At 40.6% G+C, this 12,790-nt stretch overlaps 2 protein-coding genes across 10 annotated transcripts in view; one reads left to right on the top strand and one right to left on the bottom strand.

The window, feature by feature from the left end:
- The window catches only part of LOC306829052 (uncharacterized protein), a gene marked incomplete at its 5' end in the record, with an annotated part of 184,839 nt that overhangs the window by 150,421 nt on the left and 21,628 nt on the right, over positions 1 to 12,790 (top strand). For 7 of the 9 annotated variants that reach the window (XR_013779826.1, XR_013779827.1, XR_013779828.1 and 4 more), the window contains one exon: positions 1,147 to 1,701. The exons of 1 other annotated variant lie outside the window; for it this stretch is intronic. Coding sequence is in view for 3 of the 8 variants with exons in the window: in XM_079351883.1 (XP_079208009.1) it covers positions 1,147 to 1,222 (76 nt within the window). Of the gene's footprint in view, positions 1 to 1,146; positions 1,702 to 12,790 lie in introns of those variants that run through there. One more of the 9 variants, XM_079351881.1, reaches the window with a different exon arrangement.
- On the bottom strand, positions 2,112 to 12,670 carry LOC306829055 (protocadherin beta-16-like). The gene is made up of 3 exons (XM_079351886.1): positions 9,500 to 12,670; positions 6,036 to 7,106; positions 2,112 to 3,598 (listed from the first exon to the last, which is right to left on the bottom strand). The coding sequence occupies exons 1-3, from the start codon at positions 11,897 to 11,899 to the stop codon at positions 3,563 to 3,565; spliced, it is 3,507 nt and encodes a 1,168-aa protein (XP_079208012.1). The 5' UTR covers positions 11,900 to 12,670; the 3' UTR covers positions 2,112 to 3,562.

Raw genomic sequence — 12,790 nt, 5'->3', positions numbered from 1 at the left:
CTGAATATTAAATCACAGACAGCTTCAGAGGACACTGCAGGCTCCAGCTGAATAGACTGCGCGTCACCATGGCAACGCAGCTCCAGTAGGCAGGTCACTGTCCATGGTGCTGAAAACGAGCTGGGCTGAGACAGAAAGGAAGCTGGGGGAGGGATGCTTGAGCTGTGAAGGTTGCAGACAAAGAAAGTCAACCGTGTAAAAATTATCCTGACGATGTTATTTTTCCTAAATATATAAGATGCGCAGTCCCCTCCTTCGTTAGTGCAGTTTCATTCCTTCACGATTTATTTACAAAAAAAAAAATGTCACTGATGGTATCAGTCCAGCATTCAAGTGCAGTGCAGACCATATTTGTTTCGGGTAGACATTTAAAATATAACTGTTAAAATTATATATTCTCTTAGCTTCATAAAACATGTGCATTGCAAATAAGCCTCAACATTACACTCAGACATAAAGTATAATACAGCATGCTGTATGGTGCACATGTTAGCCTACTAGTGCCAGCTTGTGGTTGTTCTAGTGCTTTGTTCCACATTGGCGCATTGCTGTGTCAGTGTGCTAGTCTGTGAGTGAACCAGAGCAGCAGACAGCAGGCAGGGTGGGGGTCTCCTTTTAGAGGCGTATGGTGATGAGACAGGAAACTGAGAAATGTTATTGATCCTCCCTTTTTCCCCTGGCAAACACAACAGTATAAACACAAGATCCCAGTATACACATTTATTTTTGATTTAGTTAAAAGTAACCAAGCATACATAAATGTGTTTAAAGCAAAAATGCATTTTTTTTGTATTGAGGATACTGGGGGGAAAAAGACTCTACTAAAACCCTCCTGCTCATACATGACCTCATCTCCTTGGGGAGATGAGGTCATGTATGAGCAATCACAAAGGCTGAGACACACACACTCACAATTCCTCCTTCATGAAAAAGAATAAAACATGAAAATATGCATTGTTTGCCAAACACTGTTTACTCTTAAACTAACTCTAAGAACATTGTTGTAAAACTCGCCCTGCTGATAATGCACCCATTCAGCTAATTTGTAACCGTTAGCATTATTCTAATTCAATTTTAGGGAATCTGTAATGTGGTTGCCCTCTCTATACATTTTAATCACTTTTCAGACGGTGTTTATTTTTGCAGGATGAAGATTGTCATGATGCCCTCACATGCAGTGAATGTGCTCACTGTGACCAGTGGAGAAAAAACGTTGAATTGAGAGCAGTTTCCACTGCCTTCACACAGGACAGAGGTATTATCATGGACTTCCTTAAATGCCTTCTGTTGTGAAGATGTTCATCTTATTTGAACTGAAGCACAGTGTTTACTAAAAAAGGTCAAAATAATGACTCCCTCCTTCAGTATTTTATGAAACATGTCTGTTTGAAGCATGACTCCAAGGTCCACACAAAAAATCTCAAACATGATTATTTCCACTGACTTTACTTTAATATACAGTATATAATAAAGCATAGAGCTCTTCCATGAACTTACTAAATCATACTGAAATTCTTTTACAAAGGCCAGAGGCACTGAAGATAACTTGGGAGGGAACCAAATGTTTTTAAATTAACACAAAATGTATGTATGCATTTCGTATGTATGCATGAAATGTATGTGTTAGTTTATAAGCATTAGCCTAAAAGTTGGTAAATAATATTGTCATTACACATGTTGACTTGACCCTTGATTTGAGTCCATGGAGGCCTATTTGCTTTTTTTAACCAGACCGTAAAATCAATTTTTTTTTTTTTTTTTTAAAGAAAATCACTTCTGATAAAAACAGTTGTTACATCTGTAATGCAAATCGCAAAGGTATAAAAATACAGCATTCAGTCAGGTATTCTATTTGACTCTTGTATTTAATAGATCATACAGACCACCAGACTATCTCATACAGTTAGCTCACACGACACAAGTAACCACATATTGCACACTTAAAGTTCACTGTACAAAAGCACTGACTGTATATGTTTATCTGTAAGTTATTAAATGTAGTAATAATTATGCAATGTGAGCTGTGCTTAAGAGTTTGACAACGTAATGTCTTTTTTTACAGTTTCACATAAAGCTGGACTCATAAATCAGATGGCACTGGCGTTACACTGTTGTTCACTTTCAAATACTCAGCATTAGCTTTGAAAGAAAGGCAGGTTTAATGATACACACATGGTATACTGTTTAACTATACAACACTCAGCTCTGTATCCCCGATTATGTGCTGCATAGGCAGATACATACAGCAATCAGAAATACACACAAGCTTTCATTTGAACTGTAAGCAAACATTAAGACCTCATGTTAATTTCTGAGTTTACGGTTTACATAGTGTTACATGATCTTAGAAGATGATCATATCAGGGAACATCAAGAATTTGGCTTTAAAGATCAATGAAAATTAAATCACATGATTATGTTAAAGTATATACAGTAATTATACGGAGATATCAAACTATTCTCACAGACTCATATTCTCAAAATAATATCCCAGTGATGTTAACATTCAAGCAAACTGTACACTTGAATTTGAACCAACTAATTTTCTAAAACACATCCGAGTCCCTGTGCTGCTCGCTATTTCACTTTTGCCTTCAAACTAGGAAAAAGGTATGAGACGACAGATGTGCTGACCCTCTCTAAAGATCTTGTGATTAGGACTTCCGAATTTATGTATACATAGTGGTCCCAATGAAATGTAAGCTTCCATGTAGTCGTTGGAAACACTTTCTCAGTACAATAAAACATCCAAAGCTATTCAAGTTTTTGATTGATCCATGCAAAAAAAATAACTGAAAGGCAGATATGTATCAGCAAAAGGCCTCAAATTATCTGTTTGTTGCACTGATTGGCTGAAAATAATCTTCGCACCATTCCCACTCAAAGTCAGGACTAGCTCACAGGTAAATGTGCAAATCAAGTACAAAACATAAAACGGCCAAGAGATTAGTTATTTAGAAAACACTGCTTTCATTTGTTTCATACTTTAAAACATTGCATGGTGCTTTTTAGACATAGTTAATTGTGCTGTTTCACTTCTTAGCTAACTTGTATACATCGAAGCTTACATGGTAACTCAGAGGCCAGAGGTCAAAAATGTAATATACAACACGTGTTTCACTTTTAGAGAGGAAAAACTGTCTCTTAAAGGCATTTCAACATTCCTGTGTCCATTCTCATAGTCTGTTTGAGGCTTCTTTGAAAATCCACTGATACTTTTTTGTACAATTTGTTTGTTGTCCGTTGCTGAAATTGATTTATGTGAAGGTGGAGTGTGGTTGAAGCCATGCAGTCTTTTCATGCATATTGAATGGACAGAGAGGCATCGTTGATTGGCTTTTCATGTGCTTGAAAAAGGAAGGGAAGAGGGGGGCAGGGTGGTGTCCTTGATTAGCTACCGTAGTCCAATTTGGCATTATAGGATGACAACTGCACATTGTTAGAGACAAGGACTAGAGTTTGCAGGACAGACATGGGCGAGTTATGAGCAGGGGCTTCTCTTTTCCTCTGTGAAGCTTTCTCATCAGCGTCAGTCCAGTACGCAGTCGGAGGTGTGGCTCTTCTATGTGGAGCTGCTGCTGCTGCTGGTAGTGGATGCCTGCAAACGAGACAAAAGAATGAAAAAAAAAATATATCAAGTAAAGAACCACAGCACTGACAGCCTTGTGACTTTCCAAACTGACACAGTATCTCATGCAGCCGTTGTCTGTCACTCAGAAAGGGGCTTCAGGCAGGAGACAGAGAAGGTGGAGGGGTTGGGAAGATCCTTGAACATGTAGTGGTGAGGTTGAGGGTTTATCAATGAATACCATGCTCCTAGATTATGCGGAGGAGAGTGGTTGCTAGGTAACTGGGGGTCTGGTTTCACTTTGCGCCTCTCCTGCATGAAGAAGTAGGTCACAATTTACACTACAGCAGACAGGAAATTCAAAAGTGACGTTCTGTGAAGTCAGTAACACTCAGTTAAATTACAATCTGACAGAAACAGCACAACCCGCTTATTAACATTGAAACATAGTATATTCTCTCTGATCTTTTAGTGATGGGTCAGTCAGGAGTGAGCATGAATCCCCCTTCACATGCACAGGATCACTTTAAGAACACTGTGATTCTACTATAACATGAATAACTTCTTGACTTGTGTATGAACAGCAAAAGCCAGATTCTGAACAAAGCAAAGCCAGTAGATGCCCATACAGTTAAAATGAAAGATTACACTGAAGTGTGATCAATGACCTTCAGTACTAACATCACGTTGATGTCATGATTTCACATTAAAAGATGATCACATTATTCCTCAATAGGATACATGTGTTTGGCTCACGGGCTGGCTGTACTTAATTCTCACTTTGTTAACCAAAAGTAATGATTACTGTGTTAATACTGCTTCACCTGGATCCCCACTTTTACTTGTCTGCAAAATGGTCAATGAATCATCAAAATCAGAATATAATAAGAATGTTGTCAGTATTATAATGTGCCAGTCTGATGAATCCTGAATCCTTATCATTTTAAGCAGAATCCTAAAGCACAGAGATCGGCGGTATTATTTACTGTGTGAGTTACTGAATGTTGCAGAGACCCGTGGAAGTGGGCAATAAAGTGTAGATTGTTATCTGAGTTATAGTTACCAACATTAAGAAATGAAGATGTTCAAAGGGGAGATTTGGTGAACTGCACGTTATGTCAAATGAGTGACCTTTCAGCAATTTAAAAAAAATCTCCTTCCCCAGAAAAATGAAACGAAACAAAATAATCCACCGAAACCAAAAGCAATCACAGAAAACAAATCAAACACTACATTCTCTAACATCATTCATTAAAAGGGCTTCCGGGGTCGGGGAGTGAGACTCCTTCATACCTCCAGCTGCAGAGTGGACTTTCCTCATTTAGGGTACTTTAGAGTGGGGAGAAAAAAAACAAGCAAATTAATGGTCAGTTCAATGCAAGAACAAGAGAAAACGTGATTTTATATGCATCATTTGATCACAGAGCAGCGGAACTAAGAATTTAATGTCTTTGACAAATGTAACATGGTCGGCATGAACCTTCATAATAGACACTGCAGCTTGTGAAATCTGTTCTATGGGAAAAAGGGGTTATGCAGTTTAGAATGTACCTCATTGCTTGTTCATCAAACAGCATACTTACCATCAGATAGATAAATGGATGGATAGATAGAATAAATGAAACCTTTATTTCCCCAGGGGAAATGTGTCTTAAACCAAGAGCTTGTTAAATAGAGAGACTGAGAGAGAGTTAAAGAGAAATTGATAAAAAGCACAGAGAAGTCTCATTTCATGACTCTGCACATCTGCAGACTGACAGCATGCTCCGTCTGTAAACGAATGACAGTGATGGAACCACCACACAGGTAGTAGAGGTCTTATATGCTGAAAATTGACAGTATAGATAAGAGGAACTTGCTAATGATTCAAGATGAACATGGAAAAAATACAACAAACTGACTGAAAAAATGTGTCTGGGGCAGTTGCAGTTTGAAAGATGCAGTTGAACAACCAACCCCCCACACACACACACACCACCCCAACCCGACCCGCCCCCACTCCCACCCCTGACTCCACAAACCAGCAAAACAAACAGACAGCAGTACATTATAGAAAGAGTGGGTGTTTTAGTTTTAGTATTTTTTAAGGGTGGGTGCTGTGTAGCTGTCATTTACACACGTGTAGTCTTTTTTTGTACTCCGTTTTCTTTAGTTTTTTCACATTGTCCCTACAGTGAAGGACTTTAAGGCTTCAGCAAAAAGACAGATATTTGAACAAATCTTAATGTATATTAAAAAAAGGGGGGAATATGATTATAAGTGTGGTTGAGATATTCTATGGCCAGCGAATGTACCTCATTGTGTAAACCGCAACGCAGATTGTAGTTACTCATCAAATGTTGTTTATAATGTACTACTTACCCGGAAAACTACTGGCTGCATGTCATGGAATTTAGTTTGTGCTTTTGTAACGAGATAAAAAGATTTTCTCCAACAACACAACTGCAGAACAGCAAGTCTTCATTACCTGCAGAGTGGAGGCTGCGGATTCACTTGTATCTGTCAGTCCCGTTCCTCTTGGTAAACTGGACACGATGTATCTGGAGCCCTTTGGCACAGGCTGTCTGACCACCACCTTTCCTTTCCTGGTCTCTGCTAGAAACAGACTGTACCAGTAGGCATCGTTGGAGACCAGAGTGGAGTCTGCGATGGTGGAGTTCCTCTCACTGATCACACTGTTCCTGCAGGAAGGAGCCGCTTTGCTGGGCTTCACTTTCTGACACTTGAGCACGATGGTGACCAAAATGGTGATGAGGAGGAGAAATGACACCGAGCCCAGACCGATGACCAAATACAGGTTCAGGTCTGAGAAGATGTCGTACTCCAGAGGAACCTCAGTCATGTCAGAGAAGGCCTTAACTGCAGTCTCCATTGTGGACAGCTTGATGGTGACTGTAGCAGACAGAGCAGGCTCCCCGTTGTCCTTGGCAACAACAACCAGTCTCTGGTGTCGTGGATCTCTGTAGCTGAACATCCTCATTGTCCGGATCTCTCCATTGTACTGATCCAGACTGAACAAGGTGGCGTCAGTCACCTGCAGAAACTGGTAGGTAATCCGAGAGTTGTGCACCGAGTCTGTGTCTAAGGCGATCACCTTGGCAACCAGAGAGCCTTTATCTGTGGACCTGGGGATCTTTTCCTCCACCACTGAGCCGTGCGCGCGCCACGGAGACACAATGACCGGAGCGTTGTCGTTCTGGTCCACGATGATGATGTGGACCGTGACGTTACTGCTGAGTGGAGGAGAGCCAGAGTCTCTGGCCTCAATGTGGAAAAGAAAGTCCTTCTCGATCTCATAGTCAAAAGTTTTCAGTGCGTAAAGATTACCATTCTCTGGATTGATGGAGAACAGCATGGACATGGAGGTGTTGGCTATCTCCTTCTCCAGGATGAAATAAACCAGATACTGGTTTTCATGGAGGTCAGGGTCAAACGCAGTGAGGGAGCTGAGCAGGGCCCCGGGTGCATTATTCTCCATCACACGTATGGTGTAAAATGACTGAGGGAACTTTGGCACATTGTCATTGACATCCAGCAGCTCTAAGGTCATAGTTTCATTGTCAGATAGAGGAGGAGAACCTCTGTCTGTCACAGTGAAGGTGATGTCATATTCTGGGACCTTCTCCCGGTCTAACGGCTCTGACACCACTAATTCATAATAGTTATCAGAGGACTCCCTCAGTTTGAAAGGCATATTATCAGGAATATGAAGATCAACCTCTCCATTGTCACCAGAGTCTTTATCACTGACACTAACTACAGCTATCACTGTGTCGATTTGTTCATTTTCTTTGATCGGACTCTGAAATGATCTGATGGATATTTCTGGATGGTTGTCATTCATATCTGTCACTTGTATTGTCAGTTTACATTGACCAGATAATGAGTTAGGCCCCTTGTCACTGGCAATAACCTCCATTTCATAAACTTTAAAGTCCTCATAATTTATCATCTCTTTCACTCTGATTTCACCATTTTCTGAATTCAGGTTAAACACCTGCTGTGTTCTCTCTGATGTGTACAAACTGTATGAATACATTATATCAGAATTAGAACCCTCATCTAAATCAGTTGCGTTTAGTTTCATAACTAGACTGCCAATCGGGGAGTTTTCCATCACTTCTACTACATATGAGTCTTTGTCAAATGAAGGGGCGTTGTCGTTCACATCGAGCACGCGAACAATGATGCTGGCTGTACCTGTGCGCGTGGGGACTCCCCCGTCCACAGCAGTGAGCATTAGATTATGAACAGCATGCTGCTCTCTATCTAAAGCTTTTTTCAAAATCAGATCTGCAAACTTTGTCCCGTCTCGTCCAGTCTGAATCTCAATGCTGAAATGTTCACTCGAGCTCAGATGATAGTTTTTCACAGAATTGGTTCCGACATCCGGGTCTGCAGCATTATTCAATGAGAATCTCTCTCCAACAGGGCTTGACTCAGAAATGTCCAAATGCATCGTCCCTCTTCGGAAATGAGGAGCATTATCATTAATATCCGTGATTTCTACTTCTATATTAAACATCCGAATTGGGTTTTCAATTGTAGCATCTAATTTTACAAAGCAGTATGTTGTTGTTTTCAAAGGGCATAAAAACTCTCGATCTATTCTTTCGAAAATAAATAGCTCTCCTGTGTCTTTGTTGATGTCAAGGTATTTTTTATTACCTACAACGTCGATGCGCATTTTCCTTCCCTTCAGCGTCTTCACGTCTAGTCCCAGGTCAGATGCTAAGTTAGCAACAACGGAGCCTTCCTCCATTTCCTCCGGAACAGAATAATGGGTGACGGTATATACAACGGTCATGATCGCTGACAGAAAGATCCATAATATCACGCAGCTTCTCCCAGACATCAATTGAGCGTGGCGCAACATCGTGCAGTAAGGGTATCCAAATCCTTAGAAGTGTTGAAACATATGGATAAAACGTCCTCTTGTTGAAGGGACTCGTGAACGAAAAGCAGATCACAAAAGAAGACGTTGTTCATGCGAATACTCAGTGTGACGTTCCTGTATTAAACATGTCGGAATTCTCTTCCACCAATGAACTATAGTCAGTGCGATGACCTCACCGGTGAGTCTGTTTTCTTGGAGAGCAGCGACGAGAATAGTCTAGTGTGGGAGTTTGCAACGTTTGAAAACAAAGTGTTTTTATTATAACTCATACAGAATGTAATCAATCATTGTAAAACAATTGTTTCTGCACTTTAAACTTGGATTTCTGATCTTCCATGCGTTATTTAGGCCATTAATTTTTAAAAAAATCTAATTGATTTTTTAAAAAATTGTCTCAATGATTTGGCTCATGTTTTAAACTTTTTTTAAAATGACAGAATTGTGCGTGAATTCTGAATACATTGTTTTGGGTTGGGGTTTTTTTTAAATGAGCTTTTCTTTGTTTGGTGACTTTTACGCACGGCCGTCTGTGCGTAAAAGCAGCATGCCAAACGACAACATCTCAAATAAACTTGGTGTTTGATCAGTCAGTGCTGAACGATACTTCACAATATAGTGACAGTTCCCCCAACATTGAGCAAAATGCATTAGACCTATTTGAATAATGATTGTCCAAAAAAACATCCACTATTGATTAATAGTATAACTAAAGCACAACATATAAGTATTATTTTATTTTTTTCAAGGAAGCTCTACTTTAATATTTCTGTTAAATGTAACATGTATCAAGCTACCACCGAGTTTAAGCACATTTATCCATTATGTTGATTTTCACTTTTTTTTTTTTTTTAAATCAACGATTTTGGTCAATGTTAAGCAGTTTATAACCATAAGTAAGAAGTACATGTAAAAAAATCAAATCATTAAGTTTCTCACGTGAAAATATGTTGATGGTTAAAGTTGTTCATAATTTGATTTAAACTGTCATCTCATGGGACCATGTGTAGAACGTTAATAGAGGCTTTTTCTCATACCTGCAGAGTGGAGGCTGCTGAGTCACTCGTGTCTGTCAGTCCTGTTCCTCTTGGTAAACTGGACACGATGTATCTAGAGCCCTTTGGCACAGGCTGTCTGACCACCACCTTTCCTTTCCTGGTCTCTGCGAGAAACAGACTGTACCAGTAGGCATCGTTGGAGACCAGAGTGGAGTCTGCGATGGTGGAGTTCCTCTCACTGATCACACTGTTCCTGCAGGGAGGAGCCGCTTTGCTGGGCTTCACTTTCTGACACTTGAGCACGATGGTGACCAAAATGGTGATGAGGAGGAGAAATGACACCGAGCCCAGACCGATGACCAAATACAGGTTCAGGTCTGAGAAGATGTCGTACTCCAGAGGAACCTCAGTCATGTCAGAGAAGGCCTTAACTGCAGTCTCCATTGTGGACAGCTTGATGGTGACTGTAGCAGACAGAGCAGGCTCCCCGTTGTCCTTGGCAACAACAACCAGTCTCTGGTGTCGAGGATCTCTGTAGCTGAACATCCTCATTGTCCGGATCTCTCCATTGTACTGATCCAGACTGAACAATGTGGCGTCAGTCACCTGCAGAAACTGGTAGGTAATCCGAGAGTTGTGCACCGAGTCTGTGTCTAAGGCGATCACCTTGGCAACCAGAGAGCCTTTATCTGTGGACCTGGGGATCTTTTCCTCCACCACCGAGCCGTGCGCGCGCCACGGAGACACAATGACCGGAGCGTTGTCGTTCTGGTCCACGATGATGATGTGGACCGTGACGTTACTGCTGAGTGGAGGAGAGCCAGAGTCTCTGGCCTCGATGTGGAAAAGAAAGTCCTTCTCGATCTCATAGTCAAAAGTTTTCAGTGCGTAAAGATTACCATTCTCTGGATTGATGGAGAACAGCATGGACATGGAGGTGTTGGCTATCTCCTTCTCCAGGATGAAATAAACCAGATACTGGTTTTCATGGAGGTCAGGGTCAAACGCAGTGAGGGAGCTGAGCAGGGCCCCGGGTGCATTATTCTCCATCACACGTATGGTGTAAAATGACTGAGGAAACTTTGGCACATTGTCATTGACATCCAGCAGCTCTAAGGTCATAGTTTCATTGTCAGATAGAGGAGGAGAACCTCTGTCTGTCACAGTGAAGGTGATGTCATATTCTGGGACCTTCTCCCGGTCTAACGGCTCTGACACCACTAATTCATAATAGTTATCAGAGGACTCCCTCAGTTTGAAAGGCATATTATCAGGAATATGAAGATCAACCTCTCCATTGTCACCAGAGTCTTTATCACTGACACTAACTACAGCTATCACTGTGTCGATTTGTTCATTTTCTTTGATCGGACTCTGAAATGATCTGATGGATATTTCTGGATGGTTGTCATTCATATCTGTCACTTGTATTGTCATTTTACATTGACCAGATAATGAGTTAGGCCCCTTGTCACTGGCAATAACTTCCATTTCATAAACTTTAAAGTCCTCATAATTTATCATCTCTTTCACTCTGATTTCACCATTTTCTGAATTCAGGTTAAACACCTGCTGTGTTCTCTCTGATGTATACAGACTGTATGAATACATTATATCAGAATTAGAACCCTCATCTAAATCAGTTGCGTTTAGTTTCATAACTAGACTGCCAATCGGGGAGTTTTCCATCACTTCTACTACATATGAGTCTTTGTCAAATGAAGGGGCGTTGTCGTTCACATCGAGCACGCGAACAATGATGCTGGCTGTACCTGTGCGCGTGGGGACTCCCCCGTCCACAGCAGTGAGCATTAGATTATGAACAGCCTGCTGCTCTCTGTCTAAAGCTTTTTTTAAAATCAGATCTGCAAACTTTGTCCCGTCTCGTCCAGTCTGAATCTCAATGGCGAAATGTTCACTCGAGCTCAGATGATAGTTTTTCACAGAATTGGTTCCGACATCCGGGTCTGCAGCATTATTCAATGAGAATCTCTCACCAACAGGGCTTGACTCAGAAATGTCCAAATGCATCGTCCCTCTTCGGAAATGAGGAGCATTATCATTAATATCCGTGATTTCTACTTCTATATTAAACATCCGAATTGGGTTTTCAATTGTAGCGTCCAATCTTAAAAAGCACGTCTTCAAAGGGCATAAAAACTCTCGATCTATTCTTTCGAAAATAAATAGCTCTCCTGTGTCTTTGTTGATGTCAAGGTATTTTTTATTACCTACAACGTCGATGCGCATTTTCCTTCCCTTCAGCGTCTTCACGTCTAGTCCCAGGTCAGACGCTAAATTAGCCACAACAGAGCCTTCCTCCATTTCCTCCGGAACAGAATAATGGGTGACGGTATATACAACGGTCATGATCGCTGACAGAAAGATCCATAATAACACGTAACTGCTCCCAGTCACCAGTCGACTATGACGCAACATCGTGCAGTAAGGGTATCCAAATCCTTAGAAGTGTTGAAACATATGAATAAAACGTCCTCTTGTTGAAGGGACTCGTGAACGAAAAGCAGATCACAAAAGAAGACGTTGTTCACGCGAATACTCAGTCTGACGTTCCTGTATTAAACATGTCGGAATTCTCTTCCACCAATGAACTACAGTCAGTGCGATGACCTCATCAGTGAGTCTGTTTTCTTGGAGAGCAGCGACGAGAATAGTCTAGTGTGGGACTTTGCAACGTTTGAAAACAAAATGATTTGATTATATATCATGCAGAGCGTAATCAACGTCTGTGAAAGAGTTGTTTCTGCAGATTCACCTTGGATTTCTTAACTTCCATGCGCTATTTAGGCCAAATATTTTTTTTTGAATCTAATTGATTTTTTTAAATGTTGTCTCAATCATTTCGGTGATGTTTTAACTTTTTTTAAATGACAGAATGTGACGTGAAGTCTGAATGCATTGTTTTTTTGTGTGTGTTTTTATAGGGTTTTTTTCAATGATCTTTTCTTTGTTTGGGGATTTTTACGCACGACCGTCTGTGCGTAAAAGCAGGATGCCAAACGACAAATTCTCAATTAATCTTGGTGTTGGTTCATTCAGTGCTGAACGATACTTCATAAAATAGTAACATATTCCCCAACATCGAGCAAAATGCATTTGACCCATTTGAATAACGATTGTCCAAAGAAACGTCCACTATTAATAGTATGGCTAAAGCACAACATAGATTTGAAAAAACAAACCAAAAACAGTAAGCTCTTTTTGTTATTCTGTAAAATGTAATAAGTATCAAGCTACCACCTAGTTTAATTATGCTACATATGTCCATTATGTTGATTTTCACAATTTTTCTTAATTGAGGATTTTGTT

This window comes from Symphodus melops, assembly GCF_947650265.1.
Source record: "Symphodus melops genome assembly, chromosome: 9".
Lineage (NCBI taxonomy): Eukaryota > Metazoa > Chordata > Actinopteri > Labriformes > Labridae > Symphodus > Symphodus melops.
This window is presented reverse-complemented; position numbering and strand designations above follow the sequence as displayed.